Raw genomic sequence first — 17,443 nt, 5'->3', positions numbered from 1 at the left:
TAGTCGGGTAAGACTTGCTGAGTAATTCCATACTCAGGGTTTATCCCTTCGTTGTTTTTAGGTGAGGAAGTAGCAGATTTCTGCTGCTTCTGTGCCAAGGTGGTTCCCAAAGAAGAAAAACAAGACTAAAGTGCGGGAGGACTCAGTCCTCCACATAGGATCTTTTGCTTATAACTTATCGGGAGGAGTCTGTGCCTCCCTTGGTTTGTATAATATTACTACTCAGCACTCGCCTTTTTAGTTCTGGTCTGTAATAAAACAACTTGAGCTTGCTTTTAAAATAAATGTAAGTTATGTAATCGCTTCCGCATTTCTTTATCTCCGATGTTCTGTAATGTCTGCAAGACGAGTGAATCGTTCCTGGTAAGGTAAAGAAAGATACCGAACTTGTCAAGTGACTTAGGAACATCTACAGGGTGTCTGATGTCTGTTAGACAAGGACAACTGTAGGTGGGCCTAATTACTTGGGAGGTTCTGTCACAGCTGGTATCGGAGCGTAGCCCTTCTTTGCAGATATTATGAGGCATCTTCAAAAGGATTTTCAAAAAGTCTTACCTAAAAACTCTTTTCTCTTCTTACCTAAGTATTCTGAAGAGTCTATCTTAAAGACCAGATAGGAAGAGTGCAATGTATAGAAGGTTGAATCGACTAATGTTGATTCTGTACTTACCCATGCATCATGCTAAGAATTATACTAATAACATTTTCCCCCTTAGAAAGATGCCGCCACGCACCAGGCTAACGGCACGCAAGTCAACGGGACCAATTGGAGTGCCTCGGCATCAACTGGCTCCTCGACATGAAAGCAGTAGCAGTGGGAGTAATGACCCCATAGGAGATCTTGAAGCCCGAGTGAGTCGACTTCAAGCAGCGCTGCAACACAGGACCAATGCTTGGGTCGCAGACGGGGATAGAATAAATGAACTAAGAAGGGACATCCGTCACCTGCAGGATCAACTTGCTGATCGGGACTTAGCACTTGACTGGGCAGTACAGTCTCGCTTGCTGGCATGTGCTAAGGAAGCTAGGGCTCAGGCCCGAATTAAAGAAGAAGAGATTCTTTTGTCTCTCCCCGTAACCAATCCAGCCAAAGCTTCTGGTAGAATATATGAAGCCATTGTACCGGAGATCAAGAACATTCTGGTGGTATGTGAGTTTCCAGATGTATTTCCGGAAGAACATTCCGGTAGAAGGTAAGGCTTCTCAATAATCAAAGACTTTGTTTTGCAGAAATGCTTACTAAGAGTAGATCCTTAAAAATCCAGTTTTATTTGTCAAGTTAAGTAAAATTACCTGCAGCTAGAGTTCTTTCTACCCTAGTTCAATCACTTGACCTGCACTAGCCAATTTCTTAACAAATCCCTTCATCTTTACTGGAGTTCTACGTATAGGTCAGTGACCAAGTCTTCATAACCGCGAAGGTACGGCGATCCGAATCGATTATACTCGGCTGAGGATCTCCAATCACACGACATATGTAGCACTTAACCCTTGCATATGTCAACCTGCCACCTGGGTTCTTAAGACCAGATCAGGTTCACGCCAACCGAGAGCACAGATACACCACCGTCCAGCCTCTTGCCACGGAGGGTACACGCTACTCTCGCCACCGCTCCACGCCCATTCCGTGTTATCTTATTCTGGCCTTAGTCTGCCCGAGGCAAGGCTTACCCATGACGAGGCATGTGACCAGTGAAAGGGTCCTCGGTCATCAAGCCTACATCGACACGGTCCTTAATCGACTCAGACGGAGACACTGCACCGAGACTCCTTTCTCGTGCAAGTCACTCGCACGGTCTCAGCTTACTCATTTCAAACCCAAGGTTTGGTACCTGGCAGAGGTACATCTTTTCCGATGTTGAACCCATCACGGCCATGATGGATTCACCATCAAGTTTTATTTTCAAAAACATCCCACCCACTTTTGCCACATCATCTTTTGTAAAAACAAAACATTTTGTTTTTCTAAAGCAAGGCTAAGCATCAAAATCTTTTTGTAAAACGGGTGATCAAGGAAGGTAATCAAATTCAAGGAAGGTAATGCAGGAATTGTTTTAGCAATCAACTCCTATCACCTAATGCATCAAGCAAGTGAGAAAGATTTTAAAAGCATCAAGGAGGTGGCAAATGCACCGGGGCTTGCCTTCGTTGATAGGTAAGTCAGGCTCGGATCCGCAGATATCAAAGTAGAAACAATTTCCTGCTTGAGATTCCGAAGGTGGTGGTGTCTTCTCTTCGGTTACTTCGACTTCTTCTTCGTTTTCTAAATATAACCATATAGGTATATATATAAGAATGAATGCCATGTAATGCTCATGAGAGTGCAAAGATAATAATAGTTTATTATCTAAAGTCTTGAATACAACTTTCCTTCACGGAACTCCGAGAATTTAGCGTTTCCGGAGTTAGTAAAGGAATTCAAAGGGCAGGGGGTGGGGTTTTGGGTTCTAGTTATCAAATAAGGTCCAAATCAAACCATATTCTACCCAAGGCTTCTAAATAATGTGTAGAGCTCATATAAAAAGTTTGGGCATTTTTGGAATTACCTTTTATTTTCTAAAAATCCAGAACTAATGTTTTAAGCTACTTTAAATACTCCAAAATTCCTTATTTAATCTAAAATCATGAAATTATTTTTATTAAATACTATGAAAAATAAGGAATCTAGGAAAATTAGTTTGACATTTTTAGGATTTTTCTATAATTTTCTACAGATTTCCAAAGTGCTACTGAAAAGGAAAAAAGGAAAGGCTTCTACAGTACTGGTCCGATTCCAGCCCAGACGGCCCAACAACACAGGGAATCGGGGCGCGCCCACGCCTGCGGTGGAAACTTCACAGAAAGGCCCTTGGGGTTTTCGCTAACTGGGAACGGGTTCCTTCACTGTTACTCAGAGTCACTGACAGTTTGCACTAAGGCCCTTGAAGTTCTATTCCTTTACACCGTCCGATCCCCGACGGCGTCAAGCACGGCCGAGCTCCAGCGAGCTCGTAGGCCGGCCGATTGGGGCAAGTACTGGCGCCCCCGCGTGGCGGACATCAAATTCAAGTCTTAATAATGGTTTTCCCCCAAGAAATTTTAGGATTAGAGCTCTGTCTAGCTCTGCCCGCGAGGATAGAGATGACCATGGATATTTGTTTGTGTTCCCGGTGATTGGTGAGCTCTCAGTCCAAATCGGTGGTTCGGCAAGCATCACGGGGTTATGAGAATGTTCAAACGAGGGAGCAGAAGGCGTAGGCTGACCTGGTTCACGCTGGCCGCGGTGAGGTACTCTTTGCGGTGGCGGAGACTTGATTTGGGGAGAGTTTGAAATTCAAGAGCTCTGGCGAACGATCGAGGCTAATTCGTGGTGGCTGGATACTTCACTACCTTACGGAGCTCGCGGCGCGCTCAATTTATAGGCTTAGCGAGCGGCGGTGATGAATTCGGCCGAGCAGTGCTGGCGGCCGGAGGAGAGACGAGCTCTGTGCGTGGAATAAGTGGCTTTCACCGTGGTAGTTACTCCGGTGATCACTAGACATGCACCCCGTGAGTCACCACGATGAGGACCAGTGCTTAAGCACGTGGCGCGCAACGGCGACAGCTCGACGGCGGCGAGGTTATCCGATCGACCGATGAGCTGGGGAGGAAGTACGGCGGGCTTAGCCGCCACGAGGCTCAACTCAATCCGGGCGCCAGATATTTACCTGCCCGAGCTTATCTGCTGCCCACGGTGCATGAATCGTGGCGATCCGTCAACAATCCCGGCGAAAAATCACCAGCGACGAGCAGGGGGGTGAATCGTGATCTTCTTCAGTTTGGGGCTTACTGTACCATGGCGAGGGTCATCAGACAACCTGACAGAGTGTTTTTAGGTCCAAATTTCTCTAAACTGTCTCTAGTAACTTACTCAACTCTCTGTAGCAAAGTTGCAGAGCTACAAACCAGATACATTTTAACTATAGGGATTGAACTCAGTTGAGCACTAGATCAAGGTTGAATCCAAGTCCAAGATGGCTCTGTTACACTGTAAGTCTGAAGTTCAGAGTTCAGTTAGCCTGACAGCCAGACTTTAGACTTAATTATCTCCCATTTCTTCTTAACAACTATGCTTACACTCTTAAGCAAAGTTGTTCTCCTTTGTAAGGTCTACAAGTTTGATGTGGTGACCTAGGGCAAATTCTTACTGATTTGAAAGTTAATAAGCTCCAAAGTTGAGCTTATAACACTGAAATTCAGACTTAGCATAGAACTCAAATGAGGTCCATTTTGCAAATAAGCCCAAAATCCAAGAATTAGCTTACAAATCCACATATTTGTGAACCAAATGACTTAGGATACTTATTTATCATGGTTTTTGCACTTTAGTCCAAAAGTGGACTAATTTTGCACATAACCCCCTAGGGTTTGGATTTAGGGGTTTTCCAGGGTTTCAATTAGGGTTTCTGGTATCTCAGGGGTATGAATGTAATGTAGATCCATCTTTGGTAACACTTTATGATTGTTTTACTTAAACCTTAGGGTCTTCTCAATTTGGGTCATGTTTTACCCTCCTGGTCCCTATTTAGGGTTAGGTCCCCTATTCCAGGGTTCTATTAGCAAAATGCCATAACAATACAACTTGCTTGAAATTTTTGCCTAGTGAATGCACTCTAAGTGTATCAAACATATGCAATGCCAATGCTTATGATGTTATGCTCAAGTTTTAGTTACAGTAACACCAGGGGTGTTACAATGCTGTTCACCAAGAGTAATAAGCCATAGACTTTCACTTGACCAAGAGAAACCTAGTGCAAGCGATGTGTGCTCTAGGTGGCTCTCATATGCACTAATGAGGTCCTAACATGAGATTATGATTTTGCTAATCACCTCACTATGCAATGTGGACTTGCAAGCTCAAAACAATGAATACTTGGTGGTTGGGGCAGCAAGACATTCAATATGACTGGTGGAAGATGTATAAATAACCCAACCACCAAAAACTAGCCGTTACTGTGCTGCACTACTCGTGGTGCACCGGACAGTCCGGTGCAACATCAGTGTGCCTCCAACGACTAGTTCCGACAGCTAGCCGTTACACAAAGCACACTAGACATTGCACATGAACTTGTCCGGTGCTGCTTCTCAAACGGGCGCAGAAAATATGTTGTCTAGGTCAGCTGTCCGGTGCACCACCGGATAGTCCGGTGCCCTAGAGCAACTACAAGCTATTCTAAAATGTGTTTTTATAAAACGGTTTCGTCTCCGATTCCTGTGTGTGCTAGAGAGTGACTCTTAGGACTAGACTTAAGTATGTTCATGCACCAACACTACACTAGACATCATTGGTGAAGCTACTCATCCACAACCCCTCTTTATAGTACGACCAAAATAAAAATAAAAGACCTAACTCTATACCAAGTGTCCCACAACTCCTTCGACACTTAGGATTTGTAGCCCATCTTTTGGTTCGCCTTTTTCAACAGTCGCTTCAAGTTTCATCTGTGGGGTTGTTTTCACCTATTGGGGCCCAATTCCCTGTATTTTGACCTGACTTACCATTTAATATGCAAAACACGTGTTAGTCACAATAATCTTGTGTTGTCATTAATCACTAAAACTAACTAGGAGCCTAGATGCTTTCACCTTGAAATAAGTTTTCTAAGAAGTCCAATATCATCAAAACAGAGTTCGAAGTAAAAAGCTACAACCTTTTTTGTGAGGTAACATGTGATGTTTCTAGGCTATTGAAGTTCAGGTAATTTACGTAGAAGTTTCACATTCTAGAATATAATAATGCATGGTAGGGTTTTCTCACCTCTAAGGGCTAGTTTGGGAGCTCTATTTTCCCAAGGGATTCCTATTTTCCCAAGGGAAAATGAACTAATTTCCCTTGAAAAAATGAAAATCACTTGGAATAATGGGGTTCCAAAACTAGCCCCAACGAGTAGTTTTTTGTAGGGTGGGTATATATACCTATATGCCACACCCCTAAAGGTGCTAGTCATCTTCAAACACATCAAATACACTTTCTAAGCCTTGTGGGGCTCTCCTCAACTCTCTTTTTGTGGAGTGAAGCGCTCAATGATGAATGCAATGTTGTGGCTAGAGATTTAATAGTTAGATAGTAATTGAGAGTGAGCCATCTTGAGGATTTTGGGACTTTGTCATACTTCATGATGCATTTGTTAGTCTTGAAAAAAAGATTCCTAAATGGTTATACATGCTAAGCTTCTGAGATTTGTGGTGAGCCGTGGAAAATTTGTGAGAGCCGCAATCTTCCCCCTAAAAGGGAAAAAACCAACTAGTAGAGACGAGGACGAGGATAGAGGTCGAGAGGGACCCAACATGAGCATGAGCTTTGTGAGTTGTTCATTGCCATCTGAACAAATAAGTAAGTTCAAGTGGAACTCAAACTTTGATGAAAGTGAAACAAATCTCTTGTCTCTCTTGTGGTTTTAATTGCTATATTTGCTTTACACTTGATCTATTTGCTTGTATGTGTTTGTGAGTGTAGGTACTGATGAGGACATCACTTCTATACATACAATGAATGGACCGATAACACGATCACGTGCACGACAGCTAAATCTCCAGGTACGTGCTACCCTAGTCAATTGTGTTTCAAAGCTTACGCTTGGGGCCATGGATGTTTTGATGATTAAGAACCTTGGAGAGGACCAACAAGGACTTGGGAAAGGCCTAGGTGTTGAGGAGGAGCAGCAAGGGCGCCCACAACAGGAAGGAGCTCAAGTCCGACTCGGCTGCGGCTCCATCTCGGGTTCCAGGACCAGTCTGCACTAAAATGGATGCCCAAGATGCATCCAAACTTCGATTGCGACTGACTTGATATGGTTGGAAAGATAAGGATATTATCTAACCAACCCAACTGGTTCCACCCTAAAATTTGTCCGGAGTCAACAGGAATCGTCGAAACAAGTCAGCGTTCAGATTCTGTTTTGGTGCTGCGACACCGTCTGTTGGGCCGTTGGGCCGTGTATCGCGTCGGAGCCCATTAGGGGCGAGTCCAGGGGTCACGCACGCCCTAATACTCTATTTATTCAGCAGCCACCGCCATGTTAGGTTTGGGTTTTGCTTAGATCAATTCTGTCATCGAACAGTGTCGCCGTCATCGGCTTGTGAGATCCCATCCCGTAATCAATACAATTTTGGTTGCGTTTCTTTCATGTTCTTGCTTGTGTTCTTGATTGCGCTTGCAGGGATAAGCCTTCGTGGCGAGGTCATTCGTGTGTCACGGGTGATAACCAACGGATCCGTGGTGTAGTGATTGCGAGGAACCGTTCGCTCGGAGCCTTGGATCATCAACGTCGAGATCTCCACTCAATCAAATTATCGTATCTCACAGAAGATCGGGCCGCGTCTACTATCAATTGGTATCAAAGCTAGGGCTCATTTTAAGAAGGTGGGAATGATGAGGACATCCTCCACTATTACCCGTTGGCAAGGACGCAATTGGCCCAGTTGGCCCAATTGTAGTCGGACGGCGACCGTGTGAGCCTCAGAATTATCCCACCTCGCTTAACTTGGGAGGAGGAAGCCACTTTAAAAGGGAGAGCCACCCTTCCCCCATTGGGCTAGTCTTTTGGGGTGATTGGGCCTTTCCCTGAGTTGGGTGTGCTTGATGAACTATTGGGCTGCGGGCAACCCTAATTTGTTGGGCCTCGGCCAACCCCACCTGGGCTGAGTGTATCCGTCAGTTTGGGGATGACAAGTAGTAGAAACCAACAACTTTGTTCCCAATTTAAACCACAAAGTTCTCCAAAAATGACTTAAAAACTTAGCATCCCTATCAGAAACAATAGTATTTGGCACACCATGCAAACACACAATCTCAGTGAAGAACAAATCAGCAATATGTGAAGCATTATCAGTTTTATGACAGGGTATAAAATGTGCCATCTTTGAAAAACGATCGACAATGACAAAAACACTATCACTCCCCCTTTTTGTTCTAGGCAATCCCAAAACAAAATCCATAGAAATATCCTCCCAAGGTGCACGAGGAACAGGAAGAGGCAAATAAAGACCATGGGGGTTAAGTCGGGACTTAGCTTTGTTGCACGTGGTGCAACGAGAGACGTAGCGCTCAACATCACACCGCATCCGAGGCCAATAGAAATGAGTAAACAACACATCCTTGGTCTTTTTAACACCAAAATGTCCCATCAAGCCACCTCCATGTGCTTCCTGCAAGAGTAGAAGACGAACGGAGCTAGCTGGAACACACAACTTGTTAGCACGGTAGAGAAGGCCTTCACGCAGCATAAATCTTTGCCACGTTCTTCCCTCTCTGCAATTTTCAAAAGCATCTTTGAAGTCCAAATCAGCAGCATATAATTCCTTTATAGTCTCCAAACCAAATATTTTATGATTAAGTTGGGACAACATAGTATAACGTCTAGATAAAGCATCAGCAATTACATTATCCTTTCCTTTTTTTATGCTTAATAATGTAAGGAAATGATTCTATGAATTCAATCCATTTAGCATGTCGTTTGTTTAGATTAGATTGTCTCTTAAGATACTTCAAAGATTCATGATCCGAATGTATGACAAACTCTTTAGACCATAGATAATGTTGCCAAGTTTGTAAAACTCGTACTAAAGCATATAATTCTTTGTCATATGTAGAATAATTCAGAGTTGGACCATGCAATTTTTCACTAAAGAAAGCAACAGGTTTACCTCCTTGAATGAGCACTGCTCCAATCCCAATGCCGCTCGCATCACACTCGAGCTCGAATGTCTTGTCAAAATCAGGAAGTTGCAGCAGTGGTGCTTGTGTGAGCTTAAACTTGAGGGCATCAAAAGCTTGTTGTTGTGATGGTCCCCAACGAAACGGCACTCCATTCTTTGTCAACTTGTGGAGAGGTGCTGCAATGGTGCTGAAATCCCGCACAAATCGCCTGTAGAATCCTGCAAGACCAAGAAAACTTCAAACCTGGTGACTTGGTGTGGGTTCATTTGAGAAAGGATAGGTTTCCTGATTTGAGAAAGTCTTAACTTATGCCACGAGCTGCAAGTCCTTATAAAGTTCTTGCAAAAATTAATGATAATACATATACACTTGAGTTACCGCCAGATTTTGGGGTTAGTCCCACCTTTAACATTTCAGATTTGAAGCCATGTATGGGTGACGAAGATGAGACCGAGTCGAGGACGACTCCAATTCAAGAGGAGGAGGATGATGAGGACATCACTTCTATACATACAATGAATGGACCGATAACACGATCACGTGCACGACAGCTAAATCTCCAGGTATGTTCTACCCTAGTCAATTGTGTTTCAGAGCTTACGCTTGGGGCCATGGATGTTTTGATGATTAGGAACCTTGGAGAGGACCAGCAAGGACTTGGGAAAGGCCTAGGTGTTGAGGAGGAGGAGCAAGGGCGCCCACAACAGGAAGGAGATCAAGTCCGACTCGGCTGTGGCTCCATCTCGGGTTCCAGGACCAGTCTGCACTAAAATGGACGCCCAAGATGCATCCGGTCTCCGATTGCGACGGACTTGATATGGTTGGAAAGTTAAGGAGATTATCTAACCAACCCAACTAGTTCCACCCTAAAATTCGTCCGGAGTCAACAGAAATCGTCGAAACAAGTCAGCGTTCAGATTCTGTTTTGGTGCTGCGACACCGTCTGTTGGGTCGTTGGGCCGTGTATCGCGTCGGAGCCCATTAGGGGCGAGTCCAGGGGTCACGCACGCCCTAATACTCTATTTATTAAGCAGTTGCCGCCATGTTAGGTTTGGGTTTTGCTTAGATCAATTCTGTCATCGAACAGTGTCGCCGTCATCGGCTTGTGAGATCCCATCCCGTAATCAATACAATTTTGGTTGCGTTTCTTTCCTGTTCTTGCTTGTGTTCTTGATTGCGCTTGCAGGGATAAGCCTTCGTGGTGAGGTCATTCGTGTGTCATGGGTGATAACCAACGGAGCCGTGGTGTAGTGATTGCGAGGAACCGTTCGCTCGGAGCCTTGGATCATCAACGTCGAGATCTCCACTCAATCAAATTATCGTATCTCACGGAAGATCAGGCCGCGTCTACTATCAGGTACTTTATGAACTTGATATTGGATAGCTCAAAACATCTAAGTTTGGTTTGAGATAGAATTCGAGACAGCTTCTTCGTGTTGTGTAGTGTAGAGGTTTCACTTTATATGTGGAAGTTCCACGAAGCGAAAGTTTAGGAAATAGTCCGTCCGCCCGAACTTTGAAGCCTCAAACCTAAACTAAAAATCAGCAACGCATCATCCCAGGTTAAAATCACAATGGTGGCAAGGACTAGGTTGTACCCAGTTGGTTCGTTCGCTAGGTGTGCGAGCGATCAGATATGGGTTCGATCCCTAGGATTGCCCCATTTCAGGTTTTTCCTTGGTAGGGTTTTACACACGCGTTCGTGTTCAGTGGTACCACGTATTTGCACGCACTAGAGGTCTAGATCTCTCATTGTCTACTATATTAAAACAACAATTTTTTTAGTTTTCCACCGTCGTCTCTTTCATAAAAAAGTACATATACTTCTTTCTAATCTAATTCGTGGTCTAAACATCATCCTTTCATGCTATATGCAAAAATAAGATAAAATTATGTACAATTGAAGGTTCAAACTTTGGTTGTTGGTTCCACATTTACAACCACCTAACCAATAGAACATATAATTTTGTGTTCTATTAAAATAAAAGCACATGGTATATATAGAAACACGAGCGTGTGGTGTGATATATGTAGTGGTGTGAGTTATTTTTTGAGAGATCAGGAGGGGGGAAACCCTACTGGAAATTTTATTATTACTGGAAAATTACAGTTTATATCATACAGTGAGCCAAATTACACAAGGGAGGGGCTAATTAAGATTGTCCTTGCTGAAGCCAGTTAGGAATGGAGGAATCGAATCTTCCCCGTACTCTATGGATGAGTGGTGTGAGTTATTGATGTGCTTGTACCCTATAAAAAAAATCACAGCGGTGGCGGTCAATCATCAAAAGCCGTAGTCAGTCACCGGAGTGCTGCCAATCGCGATCAGGGCTGAAATACACTGCCAGCCTCTTCCAACAGACCACCACACCTCGTCCCTTTCGACTGCTTTCTGCTAAAAGACGTGTGCGGTGGCTTAAAAAAAAGCCCCAGAAGCCCAGAACGCCACTGCGGCCCACCAAAAAAAAAAGCCCCGGCCTCGCTCCAAGCCCGCCGTCCCAGGAGGTGGATCGGCCGCTCCACTCCACAATCCACACGAAACCGCCCCCGGCCGCACGAGCACGACCGAAACCCCAGCGCGGCGCGACCGTTGGAGCCGCAGATTTTCCCACGCTGCCCCTTCTCTGACCGACGGGTGCGTGCAAAGGCAGGGGTAGTTCAGGGATTTGGGGGAGCCTGAGAAAGACCAAGGTCGCGCACACTGCCCGAAACCTCATGCCTCGCTGTTGGTGGACCGGACCGTTACTGCACACCTGTTTGTCACAGGCAACACGCGTCTCCGTCCTCCCACCTCACTCTAGCCTTCTCCCCCAGCAGCAAAAATGGTAAAAGGTGCGAAGACTGCGTGACATGTGAAGAAGAGGGCAGAGAGAGTGCTCCAGCATTAGCCTTTGCTCTCGTCTGCTCGCTCAACGGCTACTTCCTGCGTCGCCGTGGTGCTGGGTTTGGGAGACTGGGGGAGGCGGATTGTAGGAAGAGCTGGTGTGTGGTGCGGTGGTCACCAAAGAGCGCCGGAACCGGAGCGGCGATGGGCTGCTGCCAGTCGCGGCTGGAGCGGCTGGAGGCGGTGTCGCGGTGCAAGGCTCGCCGGCGGTACACCAAGCACCTGGTGCAGGCTCGGCGGGACATGGCTGCGGCGCACGCGCTCTACCTGCGCGCGCTCCGGGCCACCGGCGCCTCGCTTCTACACTTCGCCAGCGCCGAGGCCGACCACCCGCACCCCCATTCCTCCGCGGCCCACCACGAGCCGCCGCCGTCCCCACCGCCGCCGCCTCCCCCGCCGCCGTTTAGCCCCTCCACGACAGCCAGGTCCTGGACGACCAATTCCTCCTCGATCTCCGCGTCCGCGATCTTGCCCCCTCCCCCGCCGCCGCCACTGCCGCCACTGCCGTCCAGCTGGGACTTCTGGGACCCCTTCGCGCCCTCCTCCTCCCGCTCCGCTGCCGACGACGCCGACTGGGACGACGCCGCCACCACCGTCGTCGACGCACCCATCGCCGCGCCGCCGCCCGTGGTCACGGCCGCTGCGGCGGTGGCCGCGCCCCCTTCCATCGTCACCGCCACCACCACCTCCACCACTCCCAGCGAGCTCACCGTCGTTGCGGTACCCCGCGGCGGCGCCGGGAAGAAGGACCTCGCGGAGATCGCCACCGAGCTTGATGAGTACTTCCTCAAGGCAGCCGACGCCGGCGCCCGCGTTGCTGCACTACTCGAGGCTCCCGTTTGCGAGCCCCCCGAGCCCACCACCAACAGCAGCCTACCAGGCATGCCTTTTCTTCGACAAATCAGTTAACTATTCAATAGATTGTTTGTTCTTGACTACATTTCGCTTATCGCCGACGAATCCTTTTTTTTTCTTCCTTTACTTCTGCTGCAGGGAAGGTACTTAGTTACAGCAAGAGCTTGAAGCCCATGGGATGGGCATGGGGCGGCGGAGGGTATGGGAAAGGTAACGATGGGTTCACAAGGTTCGGGAGAGGAGACGGTGGAATGCCCATGGGCAATGGCGGAGGCGGTGGAATGCTCAGTCATTCATCCACCGTGGAGAAGCTCTACGCATGGGAGAAGAAGCTGTTTCTTGAGGTCAAGGTAAGAGTAGTTCCTTCTTTGCTCTTTAACTTTAGTAGTCACAGTGGATTTACCTTTTTCTTTTTCATTTAGTATTAGCATGAACATACGGGATGATCGAAACATACTGCCTGACTCTTCATATCTAAAGGAATGTGAGTGTGTGACTGCGTGAGTGAGTGAGTGGCAATGTGCTTTTGAGAGGTCCTTTTGTTGTGTTGGTTTGTTCACCTATGGTCTGTGATGGGGAATGCTGCTAACAATGATTCAGCTGTGGTGGCAATTGATTTTGCTGAAGAAACAAGAAAGGTAGTGGACACAAGGACGTGGGCGTGCTTGCATTGTCGGTATTTTATTTCTCTCCCCTGTCAGGAGCTTCTTCAAAGACGAAACACAGCATGCTTTTGGTTTCTTCCAAGTAAAAAAAAAATCAGTAGATCAGCTTCATGGTTTATTTTAACCTTACTGTACAAACATGTTAGGCTGGATCTGAACGGGGCTGTGAAGATTTGGTTTCATGTTCAACCGTATTTTGTTGATAACCATTTTGCTATCCAGAATACTTGCTAAGATGGGTTCTGAATTCTGATGGCCTATTTTCTTTGCCATGATGAAGATAGATTTTTTGTACTACTCCGATCACATATTCACATCTGTTAAGCAATCATGTTATTGCAGCTTTATATACAACTTTAAAGATAGCATCTTTGTGTGCCTTTTGATAAGATTATGACTCTCTTTTTTTTTCCTTTTTAACTGCAAACAGAGTTACGAGGGGTATAAGCAGGAGCATGATAAGAAGGTCAGTCTGTTGAGGAAGCAAGAGGTGAAGGGTGTGGATTACTTGAAGATGGAGAAGAACAAGATGGAGATTGAGAGCCTGGAGTCCAAGATGCTGGTTGCCAACCAGTCCATCGAGACCACCACTTCTGAGATAATCAGGCTCAGAGAATCCGAGCTATTTCCCCAGCTTCTTGAGCTGATTGCTGGGTTAGTACAATCTCCTTTCATCATCCATCCTGACTGCATCTAGTAGTAGTAGTAATATTCTAGGGTGCTTCACATGTTAGCTACTTCCACTTGTACCTGTCGTTTTGCATTGCATATGAGCATGGGAGTAAGGTGGGACATATGGTCCATGGTTTGCGACCTTCTACCCATGCTCAAGTGTAAGCTACTGCCTCACATCTTATTGCCGTTTTTCTTTTTGGCTTTGTAAAAGTAACTTTGTCACTATGCAAGGTACCTTCTATTAATTTGAACAAACCTTAAAGTATTTATGAGCTAGTGGAGTCCTGGAATTTTGACTGTTCTGACTGAATCTTCTGACCGTTGATCTCAGGCTGTCAGGCACCATTACCTGATCAGCATGGGCATCAGAGAACCTTAAAAGGGGGCGTCCATTGTTTGCAACTAGAGTAGTTCTATGCTCCAACTAGCCTCCCAATAAATATCAGCAAACCTTTTGTTGAACTCAGGCTGTAGCTCCCCTTTCTTGAGAAGTTTGGTTTTGCCATCATTGTCATGCGTGCTTGTTTTTTTGTGAAGTGCAGCTTGATGAGCATGTGGAGGGGTATGTACGAGTGCCATCAAGTTCAGACCCACATCGTGCAGCAGCTGGAGTACCTGAACAATGCTCGGAATACCAATCCGACTTCCAATGTCCACCGGCAAGCAGCTCTTCAGCTCGAGATAGAGGTTGACAGGTGGTATTCAGCCTTCTGTAGTCTGGTGAAATCCCAGAGAGACTACGTCTACTCATTGACCGGCTGGCTTCGTCTATCGCTGTTCTGCCACCACGACCCACTGACTAAAGCTCAGAACTCAGATATCTATGGCTTGTGTGAGGAATGGCAGCTAGCCATCGACAGAATCCCAGATAAGGTGGCCTCGGAAGGGATCAAGACTCTCCTGACAGTGATTCATGCTGTCGTCATTCAACAAGCTGAGGAGCATAAGCAGAAGAAGAGGTCGGAGTCTGCATTCAAAGAGTTTGAGAAGAAGGCAGAGGAGCTGAGAGCCCTGGAGTCAAAATATGTCGGCGCTGAAGGTTACAGAGAAATGTCACGAAAATCATCGGTAGCTGACAAGCGGGCGAAGGTTGAGGCTCTGAGGAGCCGTGCCGACGAGGAGAAGATCAAATACGAGAAGAGCATCGGGGTCACCAGAGCAATGACCCTGAATAACCTGCAGACTGGCTTCCCTAACGTTTTCCAGGCGATGACGGGCTTCGCCAGCGTGTGCATGGAGGCATTTGAGTCGGTGTACAACTTCAAGCGGAGCTCGGACCCGAAGAGGCTGCTGACCTGAAGCAATGTTGTATAAAATGTATACAGTCCTAGGTTTTTAGTAACAATGATACCTTGCAACCTTTGTCTGGCTGTTATCAGGTTCTAATGGCGCAAAAAAAAAACCCCCCGTCAAGTTCAATTACACCAAGTAATTGAAACTTGAGGCCTTGTTTTCCTTTTTGGTTGAGATAATCTCTTGCCTCGGATGCAGGTTCCAAAAGGCTCAGCTTTGTTTTTTCAATCGGAAGAAGGTTTGAACTGTTTGTTTGCTTCCAGCAGCTAATGACCTGTTTGTAGCTTCATGTCACGAGCTGAGACTTGGATGGGACTGGTAACAGTAGTCTGTGCAATTCAGAAATGGGCCACACCTGTTGTTTTTCCAGCGCCTAAATTATATTTCTGGTGATATGGTCAGTGAATTCTAATTGAGGCTTTTCAGCTTCAATTTGCAAGTTCAACAAGAGGACTGAACCGCACGGCACACCTGCCTATCCAATCTCCTATAACTTTTTTTTTCTTTCGAAAAGTTATACCCTCTATGAAGATCTGACCCTAAGCCACACCCCCTATGAAGATCTGACCCTAAGCAGTGGAGAGTGGGACACCCAGGAAGGATAATCCCTTGGCACCAGCTATTGGGTACTTGATTTCAATTCCCTGAATGCATTTGAGAATCAAGGCAACACAAGTTAGTAATGTGAACCTTCGACCTGATCTAAAGTGTCAATATGGAGAACGAAGGTCATAGAAATGCAAACGGAAATGATGTGTAATGGAGTAACACGACACAATGGTGTATGAAAACTCATCTTTCTTGTCTTGACATTTTCATTCCATCTCCCATTACACTAGATAAATTTATAAGCATACATTCTGCTCCTTAACAGAAGGTAGAACGAAAGTTCTTCGGAGGCTAAGCAATACGAAACTATTGCCCTTAAAAAGATACTTTATAGGGAAGATGAACTGTCTTTGTACAGAATTATCTAAAAAAATGCACAAGTAGCAATAGCTGGGACCTTATAGGGATAATGGAACGAAAATAAGGTCCCCTACTTGTGCATAGACGAAGTTTCTTTGTATACTGCTTTGATCGAAGATTAGCTTCGTCTGCCAGTGGAAACGTTCTTGAAATACACTCGTTTATGCCGAAGCAACATGCTTCGTTTGTCTTCCACTATATACCTGAAACACAATTATGTAATACAAGTGTTTTGAGGACCGTCGGCAATGTAGGCCCTAACAGTAGCTCCTTGCAGGACGAGTTCGTTTTTTCATAACAAGCTTAGATCACAAAATATTGTGACTGGGAGACCTTGTGTCGAAGGTCCGAAAAACAACTTCTCGAAACTCGTTATGTAGTGGCAGCTTTGAATAGTGGGACCCAATGGCCAGTGGGTGCAGCGATTAGGACCAAAAGGTTGCACGTATAAAAGGGGTCGATACCCAACGTCATTGGCACGAGTTTTTTATGTTCGCATTTACTGCTGCCAGTGCTTGCTCTATCTTCGAAGCTAGCTTCCAACATCTTTGACACTTTCGAACCAGCCTTAGCTAGTTGTAAATCATTCGCTTTTCACTAGAGATGGCCGGAGAGCAACGTGTTGCTGAGATGTCGCTGGCATCTTCGTCAGATGCGCCAGAGGCGAGGGTTGAAGGGTTTGCTTCAACAGCGGGAGCTACCGCCTCCTAGGCCAAGGCCAGTTCTATAAATCCGTCCGAAGACAGCGACAATATTGACATTGAGGAGGGTAGTATAATCATACGTCCCATGAAGTCAAGCCATGTAGACTTCGTCAAATCAGACGATAGCGATTAGGGGCCTTCATAACAACTTTGGTTGCTATAACTTTGCTTATCGAAGGGGCTCTATGTTTTCGGCTCTTGCATACTGAAGCAAGTGGCCGAATGAATGGGCGAAGGAGTGGTTTTATATGAAGAATGACTTAACTGTGCGGGTTGATATAAAGGCATTATTTAGACTCCTATTATTACAAGCTTTGGTTATAAAAAGCCGACGTACTACATCAACTTTGAAGCCCAGGCTGTCATAGTTGCTTTCAATGTTGTTTGCGAACATATTGGAACGAGGGATCTTATTCAGGAATTTTTAGCTTTTAAGACATCGCCACTAGCGGCTGAGTGGGAAATGTCGAAGATGTCTGAAAAAGATGCTTCAGACGCCGATCCTGGGCTCGTTAGGCTTTGTTACAATTATAAATTCGAAGATGAGTTTGGGGAACCTAGTAACGGGTGGTTAGATTATGTTGAAACGAGATGTAACAAAATACTTGGTAATTATAGCAAACCTGAAGCCGAAGCTTTACAACGAGCTTTTGCAGCTCGAAAAAGGCGTCGATTGAACCATGTGTTCGATGCTATCGACTTATTCTATCCTGACTATCCC

At 45.8% G+C, this 17,443-nt stretch overlaps 1 protein-coding gene across 1 annotated transcript; it reads left to right on the top strand.

The window, feature by feature from the left end:
• The first annotated feature begins 11,479 nt into the window (after positions 1-11,479).
• LOC100280278 (uncharacterized) lies at positions 11,480-15,252 on the top strand. The gene is made up of 4 exons (NM_001367925.1): positions 11,480-12,441; positions 12,555-12,766; positions 13,512-13,735; positions 14,299-15,252. The coding sequence occupies exons 1-4, from the start codon at positions 11,706-11,708 to the stop codon at positions 15,053-15,055; spliced, it is 1,929 nt and encodes a 642-aa protein (NP_001354854.1). The 5' UTR covers positions 11,480-11,705; the 3' UTR covers positions 15,056-15,252.
• Positions 15,253-17,443: the final 2,191 nt, after the last annotated feature.

This window comes from Zea mays, chromosome 7, assembly GCF_902167145.1.
Source record: "Zea mays cultivar B73 chromosome 7, Zm-B73-REFERENCE-NAM-5.0, whole genome shotgun sequence".
Lineage (NCBI taxonomy): Eukaryota > Viridiplantae > Streptophyta > Magnoliopsida > Poales > Poaceae > Zea > Zea mays.
The sequence above is the reverse complement of the archived record's forward strand: the minus strand, read 5'-3'. Positions and strand labels throughout refer to the sequence as shown.

Excerpts from the sequence above, each read along its gene's own strand:
- LOC100280278 (NM_001367925.1), top strand. The coding sequence starts at position 11,706 with ATGGGCTGCTGCCAGTCGCGGCTGGAGCGGCTGGAGGCGGTGTCGCGG. Across the intron at positions 12,442-12,554 it reads CACCAACAGCAGCCTACCAG|GGAAGGTACTTAGTTACAGC; the intron begins GCATGCCTTTTC and ends CTTCTGCTGCAG. Across the intron at positions 13,736-14,298 it reads CTTCTTGAGCTGATTGCTGG|CTTGATGAGCATGTGGAGGG; the intron begins GTTAGTACAATC and ends TGTGAAGTGCAG.